This window comes from Chiloscyllium plagiosum, unplaced genomic scaffold (genome assembly GCF_037043375.1).
Source record: "Chiloscyllium plagiosum isolate Xiang-an unplaced genomic scaffold, Cpla_swu_hap1 HiC_scaffold_6, whole genome shotgun sequence".
Lineage (NCBI taxonomy): Eukaryota > Metazoa > Chordata > Chondrichthyes > Orectolobiformes > Hemiscylliidae > Chiloscyllium > Chiloscyllium plagiosum.
In genome coordinates this window covers 107750515-107771418 of record NW_028270144.1, presented here as the reverse complement: position 1 = coordinate 107771418, position 20904 = coordinate 107750515, and the positions used below count along the sequence as shown (strand labels likewise).

Sequence of the window (20904 nt, the reverse complement as noted above, 5' to 3'; positions counted from 1 at the left end):
GGATGTTATCTACCTGGACTTCGAAAAGGCCTTTGACAAGGTGCTGCACAGGGGGCTACTCAGTAAGATAAGGGCCCATGGTGTCAGAGGCAAGTTGCGAACATGGATAGAAGTATGGCTGTCTGGCAGAAAGCAGGGAGTGGGGATAAAAGAACCCTTCTCACGATGGTAGCCTGAGTTGTGTTCCGCAAGGCTCAGTGTTGGGACCACAACTTTTCACTTTATATATTAATGATCTAGATGAGGGAACTGAGGGCACTCTGACTAAGTTTGCAGATGATACAAAGATTGGTACAGGGATAGGTCGCAATAAGGAGATGGGGAGGCTGCAGAAGGATTTGGATTGGTTAGGAGAGTGGGCAAAGAAGTGTCAGGTGGAGTATAATATGGGAAAGTGTGAGGTAGGAAGAATAGAAGCAAGGAGTATTTTCTAAATGGGAAGAAAATTCAGAAGTCTGAAGTGCAAAGGGACTTGGGAGTTCTAGTCTAGGATTTTCTCAATGTTGAGTCATTAGTTAGGAAGGCAAATGCAACAATGACATTTAATTTGAGAGGACTTGAATATAAAAGCAGGGATGTATTTCTGAGGCTGTATAAGGCTCTGGTCAGACCACACTGGGAGTATTGTGCACAGTTTTGGCCCCATATCTTGGGAAGGACATACTGGCCTTGGAACATGTTCAGAGGAGGGTCACGAGAATGATTCCAGGAATGAAAAACTTAACATATGAAGAACGTTTGAGGACTCTAGGTATATAGTCAATGAAGTTTAGAAGTATGAGGGGGATCTAATTGAAACATATTGAATACTGAATGTTCTGGACAGAGTAGATGTTGGGAAGATGTTTCCATTGGTAGGATAGACTAGGCCCCGATGGCAAAGCCTTAGAGTAAAGGGAAGACCTTTTAGAACAGAAATAAAGAGAAATGTCTTCAGTCAGAGAGTGGTGAGTCTGTGGAATTCATTGCCAATTAAGGCAGTGGAGGCCAGGTCATTGAGTATATTTAAGACTGAGATTGATAGGTTCTTGAGTATCAATGAGATCAAGGATTCCAGGGAGAAAGCAGGAGAATAGGGAAGAGAAACCTATCAGCTATAATTGAATGCCGGAGCAGACTCAATGGCTGAATGGCTTAATTTCTGCTCCTATGTCTTATTGTTATATGTGATTCCACAGTAGTATTGTTGACTCTTAATTGTCCTTTGAAATGGTCCCATAAACCACTCAGTTCAAAAATAATTAGAGATTGGTAACAAATGCTGACCTGTGATATTTAGATCTCTTGAAAGAATAAAAAAAAATCTCTCAGCTTTCTTCTGAATAGGAAACAAAGTTTCCCATCTTAGGATAGGATCACATCCCATATTAGGATGTGATCATTGTTACAATCCCAGCTAATGTTATTATTGAACGAGTGAGATCCTCAACTGAAATCTGGCTTGACTGATTTTTTTATTTCTCAAGGTAGTCTTTCACTAGAACACAAGCACAAACATTTCAGATCAGGCTTTGACAATAACCAGAAGTTTATTATGGAAAAGAAAAAAATTAGAATAAACCAAGCTATAACATGTAACACAATTTTGTCAGATTTCAAAACATTGGAAAAATACAATCTGATCTATCCCAACATTACCACTTTATAGTACTCAAACATTAGACAGAATTTGCTTCTCTGTCATATCTATAGTTTTGACTTGACTGTTACTTTCATTTCTCACTTCTGAGAGTTTGATAGTCTCTTCCCAGAGTATTCGCATAATTGAGTTTATACTTCCTCCATTTTGAATAGCCTCTGCAGGGTTCCAAACACTTGTGGTCTCGAATTTTCAATCTAAAATCTTTGCACTTACCTAACCTATTTCCAAACTAACTAATTTCTTTAGGAAAAACTATTACGAACATTCAGCTTCAATCATGACTTCTACAAACTGAAACCAATAGTTTTCCAAGCTATGTGTGTTACCGAGGCAAAAGAAAAATCAATTCTTGACTCTTCTAACTGAAGTTAAAAATCACACAACACCAGGTTATAGTCCAACAGGTTTATTTGGAAGTGCTAGCTTTCAGAACACTGCTCCTTCATCAGGTAGCTGTGGAGCAGGACCATAAGACACAGAATTTATAGCAAAAGATTACAGTGTCATGCAAATGAAATGATATATTAAAGCTAGATTGCTGTTAAGTCTTTCATCTTTTAGAATGTGTTGCAAGTTTCGGTTCATTAATATGTAAATCCCAGAACTTCTTTTAAGTCACATCCTCGAGATAACTTCAGGTTTTATAAAAAAAGGTAACATCTCAGTTCAGACAATGCACTAACGTGTGAGGTTAGAGTCTGTCTGTATCCCAATCTTGAGTCAGACTGGTTCTATTTCCAAAGTGGAATTTATAAAATATTGCACGGATTGACTGCCTGCAGATTGTGCATTTTTTAAGTAAAACTAACTGAAAGCAGACTAATTATCTTCAGTATAAAACCTCTCCTAAAAGTCTCCCAATGCAAATAAAAAAATCCCATTAGCATTCCATCTATTTCGTACTGGTTTCAAAAAATCCATGTCTGCAGAAATTCTAACAGGTTAATCACAAACACAAACCAAAGCCAAAATGCCACGAGTTAAAAATCCAAACTCTAAAATAAATTATACTAAAATATATATAAATGGCACACTTTTCATCACACCACTTTTAATGTTTGTTTTTGCCCACCCTACTCCAATCAAATATTAAAATCTAGTTATGTTTCAGAAAGGCATGATGAAACAATTTTTCACATTTTAAAATATATTTGTCATGCATTCATCTCCTACTCTGAGAAATTGAGGTAGAATATCAGTGCAGTGAAGGTGACCTAAGGCAAACATTATTTATTAAGTGTAATGATATAAACATTAGGAAAATTTTAATAGTGGAACTTTGAGGTTTACTCAGAAAAGAAGTACAACCACATTTGGTGTGATCGTTTATTCCATGAGTTAATTAGTCTGAAGTGTGATGTAGTTAAAATAACATATAAGAGATGGCACCCTTATACATTTTTGTTGTCAAGTGCCCTTGTCTTAAAAGGACCAAATGACCTTCCTAAGCTCATAATCATGGTTTCAGCAAGACTGAAGTACTGTAAATTGAACAAATTCACTAGATTTCACAGAGGTAGTGGCACAGCAGTTCACATCTAATGTGGGTGAGTCACTGCTGTCTACATGCTTATGACTATAGGTAAAGCTTATTAGTGGCGTACTATGTCCTCAGCTTTCGTTCATACCTCAAAATAATTGATGACACACACGGACCTCATACCACTCTACTTTGCTTCAGAGGACCAACTAAAGGAGGATATTATCAGTTTCACCTGATGTAGTTATGTGACAACATAAGCTAAGTGCATGAAGTCTGGAATATTGAGATAGATATTCCCAGCAAGTGGAGAATACTAAAGGTAGACACCAGAAAGATGTGTGACATATCCAAAGCACACCCTGATGAACACATTAACAAATGTAGGCCATTCAGCCCCTGCAGCTTGTTCCACCAGTCAATAGCATGACTGATCTGTGGCCTAACTCCACACACCTGCCTTTGGCCTATATCCCTTCATACCTTTGCTCAAAAAAGCTTTATCTCCGATTCTAAATTAATAACTGATCCAACATCCACTACCCATTTGTGAAAGAGAATTTCAAACATCTACCATCCTTTGTATGTAGAAATCATACAGATGTACTGTTTCCTCACATCTCTTATGAATGGTCTGGTCCTAATTTTTAGACTGTGCCCCCGATTCTAGAACCACCAACCAATGCAAATAGTTTATCTAAATTATCCTGCTAATTTCTTGAAGATTTCAATCAGATCATTCTCAGTCTAAGTTATAGAGAAAGTATAATCTCTCATCATTACTTAACCCGTGAAGTCCATTTATCATTCTTATAAACCTATGATTTACTTTCTCCAAGGCAAATATATCCTTCCTAAGGTGTGGTGCTTAGTTCTGCTCACAGTACTCCAAGTGAGGTCTAACCACGGTTCTGTATAACTGCAGCATAACATATGCAACCTTGTAATCCAGACCTCGAGTTATAAAGACTAGTATTACATTAGCTTTCTTGATTATTTTCTGTACTTGTTTCTGACATCTATGCACCTGAACCCCCAATTTCTTTAGACATACACTTGATTATATTGAACTCCTTCTGCCTCAGTTTTGCCCATCCATTTTTTAATTTAATGGTATTTTCTGCACTGTCTACAATGTCACCTAAATTTATGTCTTCAGCAAATTTGGATGTATAACTTGTGATTTGTGTCAGTCACTTCAGAAAAGATTAGGACCTTACCAACTTCCATCTCATAGTTCGCCGTGAAACCTAATTGCAAAAATGCTGATGTTACTATGGAAGTGACTGATGTAACACTGCATTCACCCTTAGAAAGAGGAAAGAACGTGAAGAGAGAATTGCAAAAATAGAATATACATAGTATCTCCTCTGTAGGTTTAACAATGCTGCTTTTACTATTGCTCTAATTGGGATCAAGTAAATTGGTGTTGCCTAAGGAATGAATCTAAGATATTCCTGACCCGAAAAGCAGAAAACTGCTTATGATAGAAATCTGACCTAAAAACAGGAAATGCTGGAAGTACTCATCAAGTCAGACTGCATCTGTGGAGAAAGGAGTAAAATTAATCATCAAGATTGGAAAAAGTTAGGAATGCAATAGCTTTTAAACAAGGCATGGGAGTACAATGACAAAATGAAATTCTGAGATAGGGCGAAAGATAGGAGAAATTCAATGAGTTGATCTTCCAAGGCCAAAGGGAATGGTGATGGGGGAAGAAATAAATAAAAGGTGTGCCTAAACAAGCAAAGGGAACAAAATGGGTGGCAATTATTAAGGTCTTAAATTCAAAGCTGAGTCCAAAAAGCTGTAAAGTCATAGTTTAAAGATTAGGAGCTGTCCCTCAAGCTTATGTTGAGCTTCATTAGATAAGTAGTTGACTGAGGATAGTGATGTCAGCATGAGAGCAAGTTGGAAAATTATAATAACAGGCCACAAGAAGCTTGCGCTGTGGACTGAATGGAAGTGATCCGTAAAGTAGTCACTCAAGTTGTGTTTGATCTCTTTCATTCTAAACTGTGTACACTTATCAAAAACATCCCAAAACTAGTCACTTATCAATTGCTGCGTCTGAGGTTGTATGGAAAATGGTTTCTAACTCTGCACATTACAAATAATGTGTTGTATATAAGGCACTTCAGGATTTTTTGAGATGCACTTCTTAAGATCTGGGCTTTCCAGCATACTCTCTCATACACAACACAAAGTCAGTTCACAACATCCAACTTGTGATTCTCTTGAATTACAGAGAGGTTTAAATGCAAATATGGAAACTGTATCCTTGATGACAGGAACAAATCCATTTGTTAATTCTTGAATTAGTACTGTATTTTAATCACTTGCTAATATCTGTTCAGAGCAAAGCATAATCAGTCACAGTACACAGTTCCTTTGAGTAACTTTGTTACAGATCTCTCAAATTAAGAATGGTCAAACATTTGAAAGAATTGTAGTTGCCTAAACCCAGCTAATAATTTCTTGGAATTCAGTACAAATGGAAGCATGCCCACTTTCTGTGTCTTTCAAAAGTGTAACTAACTGCTTTATAAAGTGTTTGAATGTTACAATTTGTATTTTTTTGGAAATAGAGTCAACAATTTTCCATTCACTGGCTTATTGTGTCTATTTGATTTCTGAAAATGGTATCCATAGATTTATGGAATCCCTATGGAAGCAGGCTGTTCGGCTCAATGAATTCACACCACCCCTCCAAAAAGCATCCCACCCAGACCCACCGCCCCACCCTATCCTTGCAACCCTGCATTTTCCCATGGCTAATCCACCTCGTCTGCAAATCCCTGGACACAATGGACAAATTAGCATGGCCAATTCAATTAGTTCCAATCTCCTTCAACAAACACATTTTCCCAAAACATTTGTTGTCTTGCATTGTAATTTTAATGAATTATGTTTTAATTATTCAACCATGGAATATTCTACTAATTATAACTGTTTGAACTGTTAATCATTGTTGAAAAAAAGTGTTCCTTTGATCTTTCAATGAGAATCTTAATTTCACACCCTCCAGTTATTAACTGAGTGTCATGGAGAAATTGTTTTTAATACTTTCAAAGCTCCTTATAATTTGTACGATCGCCTGTTGTTTCTGGGCTGCAGTTGTCTTTTGAAACAAATGCCATTGCTGTCAAACCATATATGACAGAAGATAATACGCCCAAACAGAATTCTAGATTCTTTTTTCATAATAATGATAGTGTGGGATATAAATGAATTAATGTTATTTCTGCAAGTATAAATTCTGATACAGAATAGGAATGAGAAAATACATATTCAGCAAAAAGAAAGGATATGTGAGCATGAGACATGAATACAGAACAATGGTGGATATATGGGCAAACAGGAAAACATCTGTTCTCCTCGCTTGTACAGAGACACAGGAACAAACCCTAATTAAAGAGGTCAAAGTGGCCTCTGGATGGAAATAGATGCTGATAGAAGAAAAGATATGCCTAATCAATAATCTACAATAGACTGACGTCAAACACCCTTATGGGAGTCAGAGATAAGAGTTTGTCACGGACAAAACAGGATAAACAGAAGTTGTGGGATCAGTCTTAAGGAAATGAGTGACGTAAGCGAAGCAGGGAACAAACAATGGAATAAGGAAAAATATGGGGATTCAAACTGTATAAATTTCGAGAGTTTGTTGGATTTGGTGTGCATTTTGTCATTACCTTACCTGGTAATGAGACAGGGCACCCACCTATAGGTGTATAAATAAATGGCGGATTCAGATATTTGTCTCGGACTGAAATTATTAAAGTGAGTGAGCTTTTGTTTCTCATAATTGGGGGCTCGTCCGGGATTTTCTTCCATCACCGGGGGGAGTGGCTGACCTTGGACACTGGGAAGACGCGTCCCGTTCCCCATTGAGGAGCGGTCTCGTGTCCCGGTTTGGTCTGCTCCCTTGGGTGACTGATGTGAATCCTATAAGAGAGACATCTGAATCAGACAGTGATAGGAGCTCGATAGAAGATACGGTGACAAAAGGGGCCAGGCAACTCTGTGCACAGACCAAGGTAAGAAAATTGACTTTTAAGTATTGCCTTGGTGGCCGGGATTGAGTTTTAGTAGTTAATAAGGGACTAACGAAGGAACTCAATATGGCTTGCGCTTTGGGTTAGGAAAAAGCCTCCGGGGAAACAAAGTAAGGAAAAGGCAATGGAAATGGAGGCGGGGTCCCTTACAACATTCCTCCGGAAAGTCCTTTGGGCAGGATGTTGTGGAAATTGGCAAAATAATACTTGTACAAGGGAGAAAGATGATTAAATATTGTTGCTTTGTATGGACTAAGGACTCCATTCTTCGTCCCGCTGTCTTCTGGCCAAAGTACAGATCGGACGAAGACTGGGTTTGTGAATATCTGAGTTTATATGTCAATGTGCGAAAGAGAGAGAGAGAGAGAGAGAGTGTGAGAGAGAGAGAGAGAGAATGAAAAGAGCTGTACAGCTGGTAGGAAGTTTAACCCTTTGTGATTTGGTTTGAGTGAACATTTGTTTGTTGGTGATTGAATGTTTGTGTTTTATTCCCTGGAGCTTGTGTTCCAGGACTGTTTTGAATCTGATTTTTGTTATGGAAATTTAACATGATTTCTTTTAAGGTTAAGGATTCTATTGTGATTATGAAAAAAAAAAGGAATGATAACTCCTGTTCTTTTTACAGATCATGACTGCCTTACTATCAGTTTCTAACTAATCTCTTTTATCTTTACATAAAAGCGATTTATGGAGGACAGTTGAAGTTTCAGTTCAACATTAGATTGTAGTAAAAGCAAAATTCTATGGTTAATATCTGTGACCTTGGATTCAGCCATTGTTCATGCATTAGAAGTTTTTTTTTTAAAAAAAACTTGAGTAGACAAATTCTTTTAAGGCAAGTTCTGATTATTTTACGACCTATAGTATTGTAATTGAGCAATGATTGGTCAGGACTATTTAAGAAAACTAATTCTGGATCTAAATTAAAGGACTAAAACTGGGTAATTACAGTGAATTGCAAAATTGGGAACTGTATGCATTTTGTATTTTGACTATTAAATACTGAATAAATGAACGTAAATATATATAAATATATTTATAAGTTAGGAACAGGCTTTGAAGGTTAGTCAAGCATAAATTGATGAATTGGTGTTTGAAGTTATGGGGAGCTAGAAATATTGCAATATTTCTTTAAAAAAAAGATAAAGGGGAAAAACATAACGACTTATCCCCTTTGGGAGGTGCCCATAGGGGACAAAGAGATTGGGTTTGTAAGTGCCCCCTCACCAGTGGGGAGGTCAGAACATTTAAAAAGGAAATGGAGGTCCTGGTTGAGGATCCGGTGGGGTTGTCTGAACAAATTGATCAATTTTTGGGGCCCAGTCTGTATACCTGGGCTGAATTAATGTCTATTTTGAATATATTATTTACTGGGGAGGAAAGGGGACTTGTACGAGGAACTGCCATTAAAATATGGGACAGGGAACACCCGATTGGAGATGGGGATGCTGGACAGGGAGAGATGAAGTTTCCCCTCAGAAACCCCCAGTGGGAAAACCAAAACCCAGAGCATAGAGAAGAAATGAGGGAATTGAAAGACCTGATTCTAAAAGGAATAAGGGAGGCAGTTCCGAAGTCACAGAATTTGATTAAAGCCTTTGAAATTAGACAGGAGAAAGATGAGACTCCCTCAGCTTTCTTGCAAAGATTAAGGGACTCAATGCGGAAATACTCTGGAATGAACCCTGAGGACCCAGTGGCACAGGGTCTTTTGAAAGTACATTTTGTGACAAGAGCATGGCCAGACATACAGAGAAAGATACAGAAGATAGAAGGATGGAGCGAAAAACCATTAGATGAATTGTTGAGAGAGGCACAGAAAGTGTTTGTAAAGAGGGAGAGGACAAGGGGGAACATTTGATAGAGGGTTTGAGCGACAGGGGCAGAGATGGAAGTCGCTACAGGAAGGATGCTATTATTGTGGAAAGATAGGGCATTTTAAGCGGGAGTATCCTGATCTACAAAGGGAAGAAAAAGGCAATTCCGCTTATGAATTATGATGAAGAATAGGGGTGTCAGGGGTTCCTGCCCTCGGGGGCCCACCAGGAACCCTTGATAAACTTGAAGGTGGGACCGTGTAGGGAGGAGGTAATCTCCCTAGTAGATACGGGGCAGCACGGTCATCGTTGAATTTTAAACCAAAGAAAGTAGAAATGTTTACACGGTCAATTACTGTTTCGGGGGTGAAAGGGGAAGGATTTACTGTTCCAGTATTTGAACCTATGATGATAGAAGGTTCTAAGGATAGGATCACAGGGGAACTGCTGTATATCCCTGATATAGGAAGTAATTTACTGGGGAGAGACCTAATTATCCTTATAGGACTGGAGATTGAAATTCAGGAAAAAGAATTAGTTGTACAACTGGCAATATTGACAGAGGATGCAGAGAGAGAGATAGACCCTATTGTATGGGCTAGAGAAGGGAATCGTGGAAAACTACAGATCCCTCCCCTTACAATAAATTTAAAACGGAAAGGGGACGTTGTCTGTGAACGACAATATCCTATTTCCATAGAAGGTAAATGAGGACTGCAGCCAGTAATTGAGGGACTGATTAGAGATGGTTTGTTGGAGCCATGTATGTCTCCTTATAATACCCCAATTCTACCAGTACGGAAATCTGATGGAACTTATCAATTGGTGCAGGATTTGAGAACATTAAATCGGATAGTGCAGGTCAGGCACCCAGTAGTGCCAAACCCCTACACGTTATTAAGTAAGATCCCTCATGATTACAGATGGTTTAGTGTGATAGATTTAAAGGATGCCTTTTGGGCTTGTCCCTTGGCGGAGGAAAGATTTGGGACTATCCCCCTATGAAATCTTATTTGAATTACCTTATCTGGGAACACAGGGAGAATTGCCAATTCCCGAAACTAAAGATTTGTTTTTAAAGAAGTATATACTGGGCTTGTCCTCCTCTTTATCTTTCCTCAGAAAACAGGGTCTATTGGCACAGACTCCGCCCCTTGAATTTGCTGTTCATCCCATCCAGCCAGGAGATTGGGTCTTAATAAAATCATGGACAGAGACTAAGCTGCAGCCAGACTGGGAAGGGCCGTATCAGGCTCTTTTGACTACCGAAACGGCAATAAGGACGGTGGAGAAAGGCTGGACTCATTATACTCGGATCAAAGGGCCAGTGGACCCTCCAGTTGAGGAAGAAGTCTGGACAGCCGAATCAACGCAAGACCCGCTGAAACTCAGACTAAAGAGACTTTGAGTAATTGACTATACAGTGGCGATGCGAGCGCGGGATTATTTCTGTAAGATTGTATATTAAGCCTTTTTGTGTTTTAGCATAATGATCAGAATACTGGGAATGCTTAGAGTTATGATGCTAGCCCTCTTGGTATTAGGATTTTGTCACATATCATTTTCATATGTATTATTAATGGTTCCTGAGTCTGATAATCCACAAGTAATAGACACTGATATATGTAGCTTAGTAAATTGTGGGAATGTAGCTAATCAGAGACAATACCGCAACTCAGAGATACATCTTAAGTCCTATGGGGATGGCCTCGGGGATGGTACCTGGTATAATGGTCTTGTCACAATACACCGGGCCCCCTTTCGACCAGCACCGATTGTCCCGATAAAAAGTGTAACCCCATATATTTAACGATAAGAAAAACCACATGGCACGGAGCGGTTTTGGGAGGTGGCACTTATGAGGTACAATTAAATGAAACATTTGGGATTGAAATGAAAGCAAATAGGAAGGAGTTTGTGGGCTGTTGTTTTCGAATTAGCATAGGACAGGGAAAAATGGGTAGAATTACTGGGTAATGAGATACAACCTTTCACCCCTCCCAATGATCCTACAGTAGTAAAAATTATAGAGGTAAAGGATTTGAAACAGACCATCGAGATAGAGACTGGGTACGGGGATGCAAATGCCTGGGTTGAATGGGTAAAGTATACTGTAAAAAGTCTGAACAAAAGCAATTGCTATGCATGTGCCTCCGGTAGGCCAGTGGCCCAGGTGGTTCCCTTTCCGCTTGGGTGGAAGCAAGACAGGAAGGGCATGAAATGTATGATAGCCCTGTATCAGGATGAGACTGCATGGAATGATAGGAATTGTACCTCCCTATCTCTGATGTTCCCTCCCTTGGAGGAGAAAGATGCAAAAGTTCCCCCCACATTTTCCGCCGCAGTTGGAAATCACACGTCATGTGTGCACAAGCGAGGTACGAGTCGATCGAGAGATTTGGGGGAGCTGAAATTATGTACAGAGATTAAGAATGTTACCGAAACGGAGAAGGGAGGGAACTACTCAGCATTAAAGGTTCCCCGAGCGGATCTGTGGTGGTACTGTGGAGGAAAAATATTGAGACCCACCCTACCTCCGGATTGGAGAGGGATATGCGCAATTGTACAATTGGCAATTCCATTTACCCTGGCATTTGAGAAGGAAAAGATAGTAGGGAAAAAGGGAAGGGGTAAGAGATTACTGTTAGATAATTCTTTTGATGACAGGATTTATCTTGATTCTGTAGGAGTCCCTAGGGGAGTACCTGAATTCAAGGCTCGTAACCAGATTGCAGCAGGCTTTGAGTCAGCTCTCTTTTGGTGGGCAACAATTAATAAAAATGTAGACTGGATAAATTACATCTTTTATAATCAACAGCGATTTATAAATGATACAAGAGAGGCGGTTAAAGGAATATCAGAACAGCTTGATGCGACAAGTAGGATAGCATGGGAAAATAGAATAGCCCTTGATATGATTTTAGCAGAGAAAGGGGGTGGTGGTTTTTATCCTTACTTCCCTGATAGTAGTAGTCGGGGTATTGGTGGCCAGTGGCTGTTGTGTCATACCCTGTATACGAGGGCTCACCCAGAGGCTGATTGAAACAGCCTTGATGAAACGAATGCCCCTGAGGGGAATCAGACAGAGGAACTTTATCAACTAAATAATAAGGAAATGAGTGAGACTAAGATGGATGAAATCTCTGAAATGATGCTTGCAAATTTTGGGAACAATGTTTAAAAAAAAAAGAGACAAAAATGCAGAAGATAACAGATAGTAATGAAAAGAAAAAGGGGAAATTGTGGGATATAAATGAATTAATGTTATTTCTGCAAGTATAAATTCTGATACAGAATAGGAATGAGAAAATACATATTCAGCAAAAAGAAAGGATATGTGAGCATGAGACATGAATACAGAACAATGGTGGATATATGGGCAAACAGGAAAACATCTGTTCTCCTCGCTTGTACAGAGACACAGGAACAAACCCTAATTAAAGAGGTCAAAGTGGCCTCTGGATGGAAATAGATGCTGATAGAAGAAAAGATATGCCTAATCAATAATCTACAATAGACTGACGTCAAACACCCTTATGGGAGTCAGAGATAAGAGTTTGTCACGGACAAAACAGGATAAACAGAAGTTGTGGGATCAGTCTTAAGGAAATGAGTGACGTAAGCGAAGCAGGGAACAAACAATGGAATAAGGAAAAATATGGGGATTCAAACTGTATAAATTTCGAGAGTTTGTTGGATTTGGTGTGCATTTTGTCATTACCTTACCTGGTAATGAGACAGGGCACCCACCTATAGGTGTATAAATAAATGGCGGATTCAGATATTTGTCTCGGACTGAAATTATTAAAGTGAGTGAGCTTTTGTTTCTCACAATAGTCACATTTAATTTGTGTTTTTGAATAATTATTTACATCAAGAGAAAGGATTGTGCTGATCTCGATGTTCTCATGGTCCTGCATGAATTCCCCAGTAGGACTGTTTAATTCAGTTTGAATTTCCCTGTGTCTAGTGGTATACCACAGGGTTCAGTGCTGGGCTCATTGCTGATTGTTATGTACATTAATGATTTTGACATGAATCTAGGAGGTATGATCAGTAGGTTTGCAGATGTCATGAGAATTAGTAGTGTAAATAATGAGTAGGCAAGCCTTATAATAAAGGACAATATAGCTGGGCTGGTCAGATGGGCTGAAGTGTCAAATATAATTTAATCCTGAAAAATGTGAAGTGATGTATTTTGGCAGGACAGCAAGACATGACAGTACACATTGAATATTAGCATCCTATGAAGTAGAGGATCAGAGGGACCTTGGTGTACATGACCGTATATTCTTGAAGGTAGCAGGATATGTAGATAAAGTAGTAAAGAAGGTATGTGGGATACTTGCGATAGACCTTTATTAATCAAAGTATTGAATACAAGTACAAAGTGATTATGATGGAGCTTTCTGTAACATTAGTTTAGCTATAGCTAGAGCACTGGGCAGTCCTGGTCATCACACTAAAGAAGGAAGTGAAAATTTAACCCAGATGTTTACTGGGCTACAGCAATTTAGCTATGAAGAAAGTAGAAAGACAGGTTATTTTCCTGAGCAGAGAAGGCGAAGGGGGATCTGATTGACGTGTACAACATTCTGAGGGGCATGGAGAGGCTGGATAAGAAGAAAAAATTCTCCTTAGTAGAAGGATCAATAGTCAAGGCTACAGTTTTCAGGTTACGAACAGAATATTTAGAGTGAGTTTGAAGGGAAAAAGATGCATCCAGAGGGTTGTGGGTATCTAGAACTCACTGCCTGGCAGGCTGATAGACCGTCAGAATATTTTAAAAACATTCAGATTAGCACTTGAAAAATCTTTAGCAGTGAAGGTTACGGGCCAAGTACTGGAAAATGAGATTAGAATAAATGGAGGTGCAGATGCTGGAATCTGTACCGAACAAAAAATGCCGGAAATCACTGCGAGTCAGGCAGCATCCATGGAGAGACAGCAAGCTAACGTTTCGAATTTATATTACTCTTCATCAGAACTGATGGATGTTTGATGACAGGTGTGGACTCGATGGGGCGAAGCGTCTCTTTCCGCACTATAACAACTCTGCTCTATAATTCATCGCACCCCAGGGCATTTTCTCCCTATACGTTGCTAAAACCATTTCAGTCTGGTTCTACACATTTAAAACAAAACATTAATCAGTTAAGACGAGCCTAGTGAGACACAGTTCAGCTTCTACGCTATTCTCAGGATGTGACAAACTATTGAAATAAATCCTCGTCATACTCCTTCTGCTCCACAGGTTGTCTTCCGGTATCCCATGAAGCTATGCGTTCCCAATCATCCATCAGCCTTTTATGGTCTTTCATGGCGGTGGCTTTGAAAGTCAAGCTCGTTGCTCAGGCAGTAGTCTTTGTAAACAAAGGGATTGAATCGATCGCGTCCGCCTTCACCCTGTTGGTCCTCCTGTATCCCAGAGTGCCACGCAGGTAGTCCTGCCGCCGGCGCTAGTAGTAGGAGCGGGAGTGAATTGAACAGATCGGTTTATTGTGGGAGAGGTTCAAATTGTTGTAAATACCATGTGTAGGAAAGTACCAGGAAAACGATGAAAACCAAAAAAACTAAAGCGGGAAAACTCGGAAAGAAAACCAAAGGTACAAAGAGCGCGTTTCTCTTCTGTTTCAAACAGTGAAATTTGTCCGCAGTTTCTTTAGGCCGCTTTATTAGTAAGTGGACATAAATGACTGGGAAAAAAGATGTGGAAATATCCTTAGGCGCAACCGAAATCCTAAACTGTACATCTGAAAACATGTGACGGGACACTCAGGTCCTATTCTACGAAGAGTTCGTTTTTTTGAAATAAAAACGGAAGATGCTGATTCCAAAATATAGTGGTAATTGTTAAACTTTTTTTCTGTGCAGATGCTGCTAGATTTATTAAGTTTTTCCGTTTTTATTTGAGGTTTCCATCTAGCGCAGTATTTTGCATTTATTTTGTCCTTTAAAAGTTTAGTTAATCAGTTATGGTTTGCTAATCGAAGTCTGTCATCTGCACTCCTACTGGCTGCATCACAGAGCGCGCAACTTCAGTCTCATTTGCACCTTTTCATGAGAGCACCACAAATATTCAGTTTGTCTAGAATATAGAACTGTACAGCACAGCACAGGTCATTCAGCCCATTTATCTAATTTAAGATCAACATAACCTATACACTCGGAGAAAGTGAGGACTGCAGATGCTGGAGATCAGAGCTGAAAAATGTGTTGCTGGAAAAATGCAGCAGGTCAGGCAGCATCCAAGGAGCAGGAGAATTGACGTTTCGGGCATAAGCCCTTCTTCAAGAGTGAGGAGGGTGTGCCAAGCAGGCTAAGATAAAAAGTAGGGAGGAGGGACTTGGAGGAGGGGCATTGGGAATGCGATAGGTGGAAGGAGGTTAAGGTGAGGGTGATAGGCCGGAGAGGGGGTGGGGCCAGAGAGGTCGGGAAGAAGATTGCAGGTCAAGAAGGCGGTGCTGAGTCCGAGGGTTGGGACTGAGATAAGGTCGGGGAGGGGAAATGAGGAAGCTGGAGAAATCTGCATTCATCCCTTGTGGTTGGAGGGGTTCCTAGGCGGAAGATGAGGCGTTCTTCCTCCAGGCGTCATGTTATCATGGTCTGGCGATGGAGGAGGCCAAGGACCTGCATGTCCTTGGCGGAGTGGGAGGGGGAGTTAAAGTGTTCAGCCACAGGGCGATTGGGTTGGTTGGTGCGGGTGTCCCAGAGTGTTCTCTGAAATGTTTTCGCAAGTAGGCGGCTTGTCTCCCCAATGTAGAGGAGGCCACATCGGGTGCAGCGGATGCAGTAAATGATGTGTGTGGAGGTGCAGGTGAATTTGTGACCGATATGGAAAGATCCCTTGAGGCCTTGGAGGGAAGTGAGGGGGGAGGTGTGGGCGCAAGTTTTGCATTTCTTGCGGTTGCAGGGGAAGGTGCCGGGAGTGGAGTTTGGGTTGGTGGGGGGTGTGGACCTGACGAGGGAATCGCGGAGGGAGCGGTCTTTCCGGATACCTGACGAGGGAGCTCACGGACACTACCTCCTACTGCCCCCTTGACCATGACCCCACCTCCCACTACCAAACCATTATCTCCCAGACCATTCATAACCTCATCACCTCAGGGGGTCTCCCATCCACCACTTCCAACCTCGTCCCACAACCCCGCACCGCCCGTTTCTACCTCCTGCCCAAAATCCACAAACCTGACTGCCCCGGCTGACCCACTGTCTCAGCCTACTCCTGCCCCACCGAACTCATCTCTGCATACCTCGACACGGTCCTGTCCCCCTTAGTCCAAGAACTCCCCACCTACGTTCGGGACACTACCCACGCCCTCCACCTCCTCCATGATTTTCACTTCCCCGGCACCCAAAGCCTTATCTTCACCATGGACATCCAGTCCCTATACACCACCATCCCCCATCACGAAGGCCTCAAAGCCCTCCACTTCTTCCTTTCCCGCCGACCCAACCAGTACCCCTTCACTGACACCCTCCTTCAACTGACTGAACTGGTCCTCACTCTGAACAACTTCTCTTTCCAATCCTCCCACTTCCTCCAAACCAAAGGAGTAGCCATGGGCCCCAGCTATGCCTGCCTCTTCGTCGGATATGTGGAACAGTCCATTTTCCGCAACTACACTGGCACCACCCCTTACCTTTTCCTCCGCTACATCGATGTCTGTATCGGCGCTACCTCGTGCTCCCACGAGGAGGTTGAACAGTTCATCCACTTTACTAACACCTTCCACCCCGACCTCAAATTTACCTGGATCGTCTCAGACTCCTCCCTCCCCTTCCTAGACCCCTCCATTTCTATCTCGGGCGACTGACTCAACACGGACATTCACTATAAACCGACCAACTCCCACAGCTACCGAGATTACACCTCCTCCCATCCTGCCCCCTGTAAAAACGCCATCCCATATTCCCAATTCCATTGCCTCCGCCGTGTCTGCTCCCAGGAGGACCAATTCCAATACCGAACATCCCAGATGGCCTCCTTCTTCAAAGACCTCAATTTCCCCTCAGACGTGGTTGACGATGCTCTCCACCGCATCTCCTCCACTTCCCGCTCCTCCACTTCCCGCTCCTCCGCCCTTGAACCCCGCCCCTCCAATCACCACCAGGACAGAACCCCACTGGTCCTCACCTACCACCCCACCAACCTCCAGATACATCGTATCATCCTTCGTCATTTCTGCCATCTCTAAACAGACACCACCACCAAGGATATATTTCCCTCCCCTCCCCTATCAGCGTTCTGGAAAGACCACTCCCTCTGCAACTCCCTCGTCAGGTTCACACCCCCCACCAACCCAACCTCCACTCCCGGCACCTTCCCCTGCAACCGCAAGAAATGCAAAACTTGCGCCCACACCTCCCCCCTCACTTCCCTCCAAGGCCTCAAGGGATCCTTCCATATCTGTCACAAATTCACCTGCACCTCCACACACATCATTTACTGCATCCGCTGCACCCGATGTGGCCTCCTCTACATTGGGGAGACAGGCCGCCTACTTGTTTCAGAGAATACTTCTGGGACACCCGCACCAACCAACCCAACCGCCCTGTGGCTGAACACTTTAACTCCCCCTCCCACTCCACCAAGGACATGCAGGTCCTTGGCCTCCTCCATCGCCAGACCATGGTAACACGACGCCTGGAGGAAGAGCGCCTCATCTTCCGCCTAGGAACCCTCCAACCACAAGGGATGAATGCAGATTTCTCCAGCTTCCTCATTTCCCCTCCCCCACCTTATCTCAGTCCCAACCCTCGGACTCAGCACCGCCTTCTTGACCTGCAATCTTCTTCCCGACCTCTCTGGCCCCACCCCCTCTCTGGCCTATCACCCTCACCTTAACCTCCTTCCACCTATCGCATTCCCAATGCCCCTCCCCCAGGTCCCTCCTCTCTACCTTTTATCTTAGCCTGCTTGGCACACCCTCCTCATTCCTGAAGGGCTTATGCCCGAAACGTCAATTCTCCTGCTCCTTGGATGCTTCCTGACCTGCTGCGCTTTTCCAGCAACACATTTTTCAGCTCTGACCTACACACTCCTCAATTTATTGCCTTCCATGTCTTTGTCCAGCAGTCATTTAAATGTCCCTAATGTCTCTGACTCTACCAACACCACTGGCAGTGTATTCCACACACCATCACTCTCTGCATAAAGAGCCTACCTCTGACATCTCCCCTAAATCTTATGACCCCTTGTGATAGCCACTTCTGCCCTGGGGAAGTCTCTGGCTATCTATCTCTGCCTATCATTATCTTATATACCTCTATCAAGTCACCTTTCTTCTTTCTCTCTGGTGAGCTTACTCAACTCCTCTTCATAAGACAAGCTCTCCAATCCAGGCAGCATCCTAGTAAATCTCCTCTACACCCTCTCGAAAGTATCTACATCCTTCCTATAATGAGGTCACCAGAACTGGACACAATATTTCAAGTGTGGTCTAACCAGGGTTTTATAGAGTGGTAGCAAACCCTCGCAAATCTTAAACTCAATCCCCTGGCTTTTTCTGCTGGAGCGAGAGAAACCCCATTTCTTGAATTTGTCCATGTAACTGATCTATCACTCATGAAACATATTAATTAATTTATTCTGGAGGATTTCCAAACCCTGATGCTTTTCCATAGAATTAAACCCAACACTTTGGGATTGAACTAATGTATTATATAGCATAACTTCCTTTTTGCTCTATATGCCGTATGTCTCTGATAATAAAACTCAGAGTTGGAAAGACCTTTTGAATTACATTTGTTAATCTGTGTTGTCATACATCCTCTAAACTTGTGCAATTCACTAAATACACACTCTCCCTCAATGTATCAAAATGTGTCATTAGTATCTCACTTTTGCATTGAATTTTATCTGCCCATTTCAGCAGTCTGTGTTATTGTGGACATTGTATAGTCCAGTGTGATTAGTACATTGATGAGAATCATACTTTTATTTGTTCCCTATTCTGAGAAAACTTTAACTTTTATTTGTAACTTTATTGAATCTTGCTGAGTATTGCTTCCTATCCAAAGCAGCAAGGTGAAAAAGTACTCCTTCTTTGAAGACTTAGGCATTTCTTTGGCATTTATATCAAGATCGATATACCACTCTTTTGTTTTTGTACAATCTTCTAATTGCTCTCCTCAAATACCTTCAGTACATTGGCAAATTTGCAACAATCAATATTCTGTGACAGCTTAGAACACCTCTAGCCAAAACTTCCAAGTTTGGAAAGATAAAACTTACTCTTGTATTATTGTTTTTGAGACTATTGGGAATATTTAAGTTGTAGAATAAATTAAAGAATGAAAAGTTTTTGATTGCATATTCAGCAGAGAGGTGATATTTAGATTCCAGGAAGTAACCATATAAATTGTTTCAAATAATCACAATCCTTAAAGTAATTGTAATTTTATTTTTGTTTATTTCATGTTGTAGGAATTAGTGATGTCTTGCCATCTACTAGTCTGCCACCACTTGTTGAAGGCCAGGTTCAATATTTTCTCAGGGTAACAGTTAGTAAAATCTTGTGGAACATTCCCAGGCCTCCAGCTGTCCCCCATGTTAGACTGCGCTGGTGGGGTGAAACCTCCAACGGCACCCTGTTTCGATCTGGAGATGCTTCACATATTGAACAGAAGTCTGTGAAAACAACTGCACGATATGCTGTTCGCTGTGGACAGAAACAATTTACTTCTTACCTCACAGGTTGGTTGCAATGATCCTACTTCAAACTTGAGTTTTCATTACTATTTGTTATTTTAGGATGCCCAATTAGATTGCCAGATTTATGTCAAATCTGGCTGGGAGCCAAGTGATATTTTTGTAAAATAGTCAAAGTCTGAAATCCTAGGAACTTACTAACAGAATAAAGCCACAAGGTTCCATGGTTTTGCATAAATATGAATAAACTTTGCTAAGTTAGAATAGTAAAACAAGTGAATAACTTATTTTGTAACATTCACAATTAACATGAAATAAGCATGGGCAACTCTATTGGAATGTCCCAGAAATACAGTAATGCGGTCAAGACAATTCCCATGGATGTCCCCTATCATCATCTTTACTCCTCTCTTTCCCTGTCCCCATAACAGAATGTCTCTGAGTGTGGAGAAAGTGAGGTCTGCAGACGCTGGAGATCAAAGCTGAAACTTTATTGCTGGAACAGCACAGCAGGTCAGGCAGCATCTAGGGAACAGAAGATTCGACGTTTCGGGCACATGCCCTTCTTCAGGAATGAGCAGAGAGTGTTCAGCAGGAGAAGATAAAAGGTAGGGAGGAGGGACTTGGAGGAGGGGCGTTGGAAATGTGATAGGTGGAAAGAGGTCAAGGTGAAGGTGATAGGTCGGAGTAGGGTGGAGGCGGAGAGGTCAAGAAGAAGACTGCAGGTCAGGAAGGCGGTGCCGGGCTGGAGGGATTCGGCTGAGACAAGGTGGGGGGAGGGGGGATGAAGAAACTGGTGAAGTCCAAGTTCATCCCCTGTGGTTGGAGGGTTCCCAGTCGGAAGATAAGACGCTCCTCCTCCGACCGTCGCGTTGTTGTGGTTTGGCGGTGGATGAGTCCAATGACCTGCATATCCTCGGTGGAGTGGGAGGGGGAGTTGAAATGCTGTGCTACAGGGTGATTGGGTTGGTTCGTCCGGGTGGCCCAGAGGTGCTCTCTGAATCGCTCCGCAAGTAGGCGGCCTGTCTCGCCAATATAGAGGAGGCCACACCGGCTGCAGCGGATGCAGTAGATAATGTGCAACACTTGCGCCCACACCTCCCCCCTCACTTCTCTCCAAGGCCCCAAAGGAAACTTCCATATCCGCCACAGATTCACCTGCACCTCCACCCACATTATCTACTGCATCCGCTGCAGCTGGTGTGGCCTCCTCTATATTGGCGAGACAGGCCGCCTACTTGCGGAGCGATTCA

The 20904-nt window shown here is 42.0% G+C and overlaps 1 protein-coding gene across 5 annotated transcripts in view; it reads left to right on the top strand.

Annotated features, from left to right (window-relative positions):
* The first annotated feature begins 14434 nt into the window (after positions 1-14434).
* The window catches only part of c2cd3 (C2 domain containing 3 centriole elongation regulator), a 222277-nt gene continuing 215807 nt past the window's right edge, over positions 14435-20904 (top strand). For 2 of the 5 annotated variants that reach the window (XR_015757475.1, XM_087988324.1), the window contains exons 1-2: positions 14435-14603; positions 19427-19696. Coding sequence is in view for 4 of the 5 variants with exons in the window: in XM_087988324.1 (XP_087844450.1) it covers positions 14555-14603; positions 19427-19696 (319 nt within the window). In the remaining variant the exon portion in view is untranslated. Of the gene's footprint in view, positions 14604-14641; positions 14844-19426; positions 19697-20904 lie in introns of those variants that run through there. The other 3 variants (XM_087988325.1, XM_043692201.2, XM_087988323.1) reach the window with 2 other exon arrangements.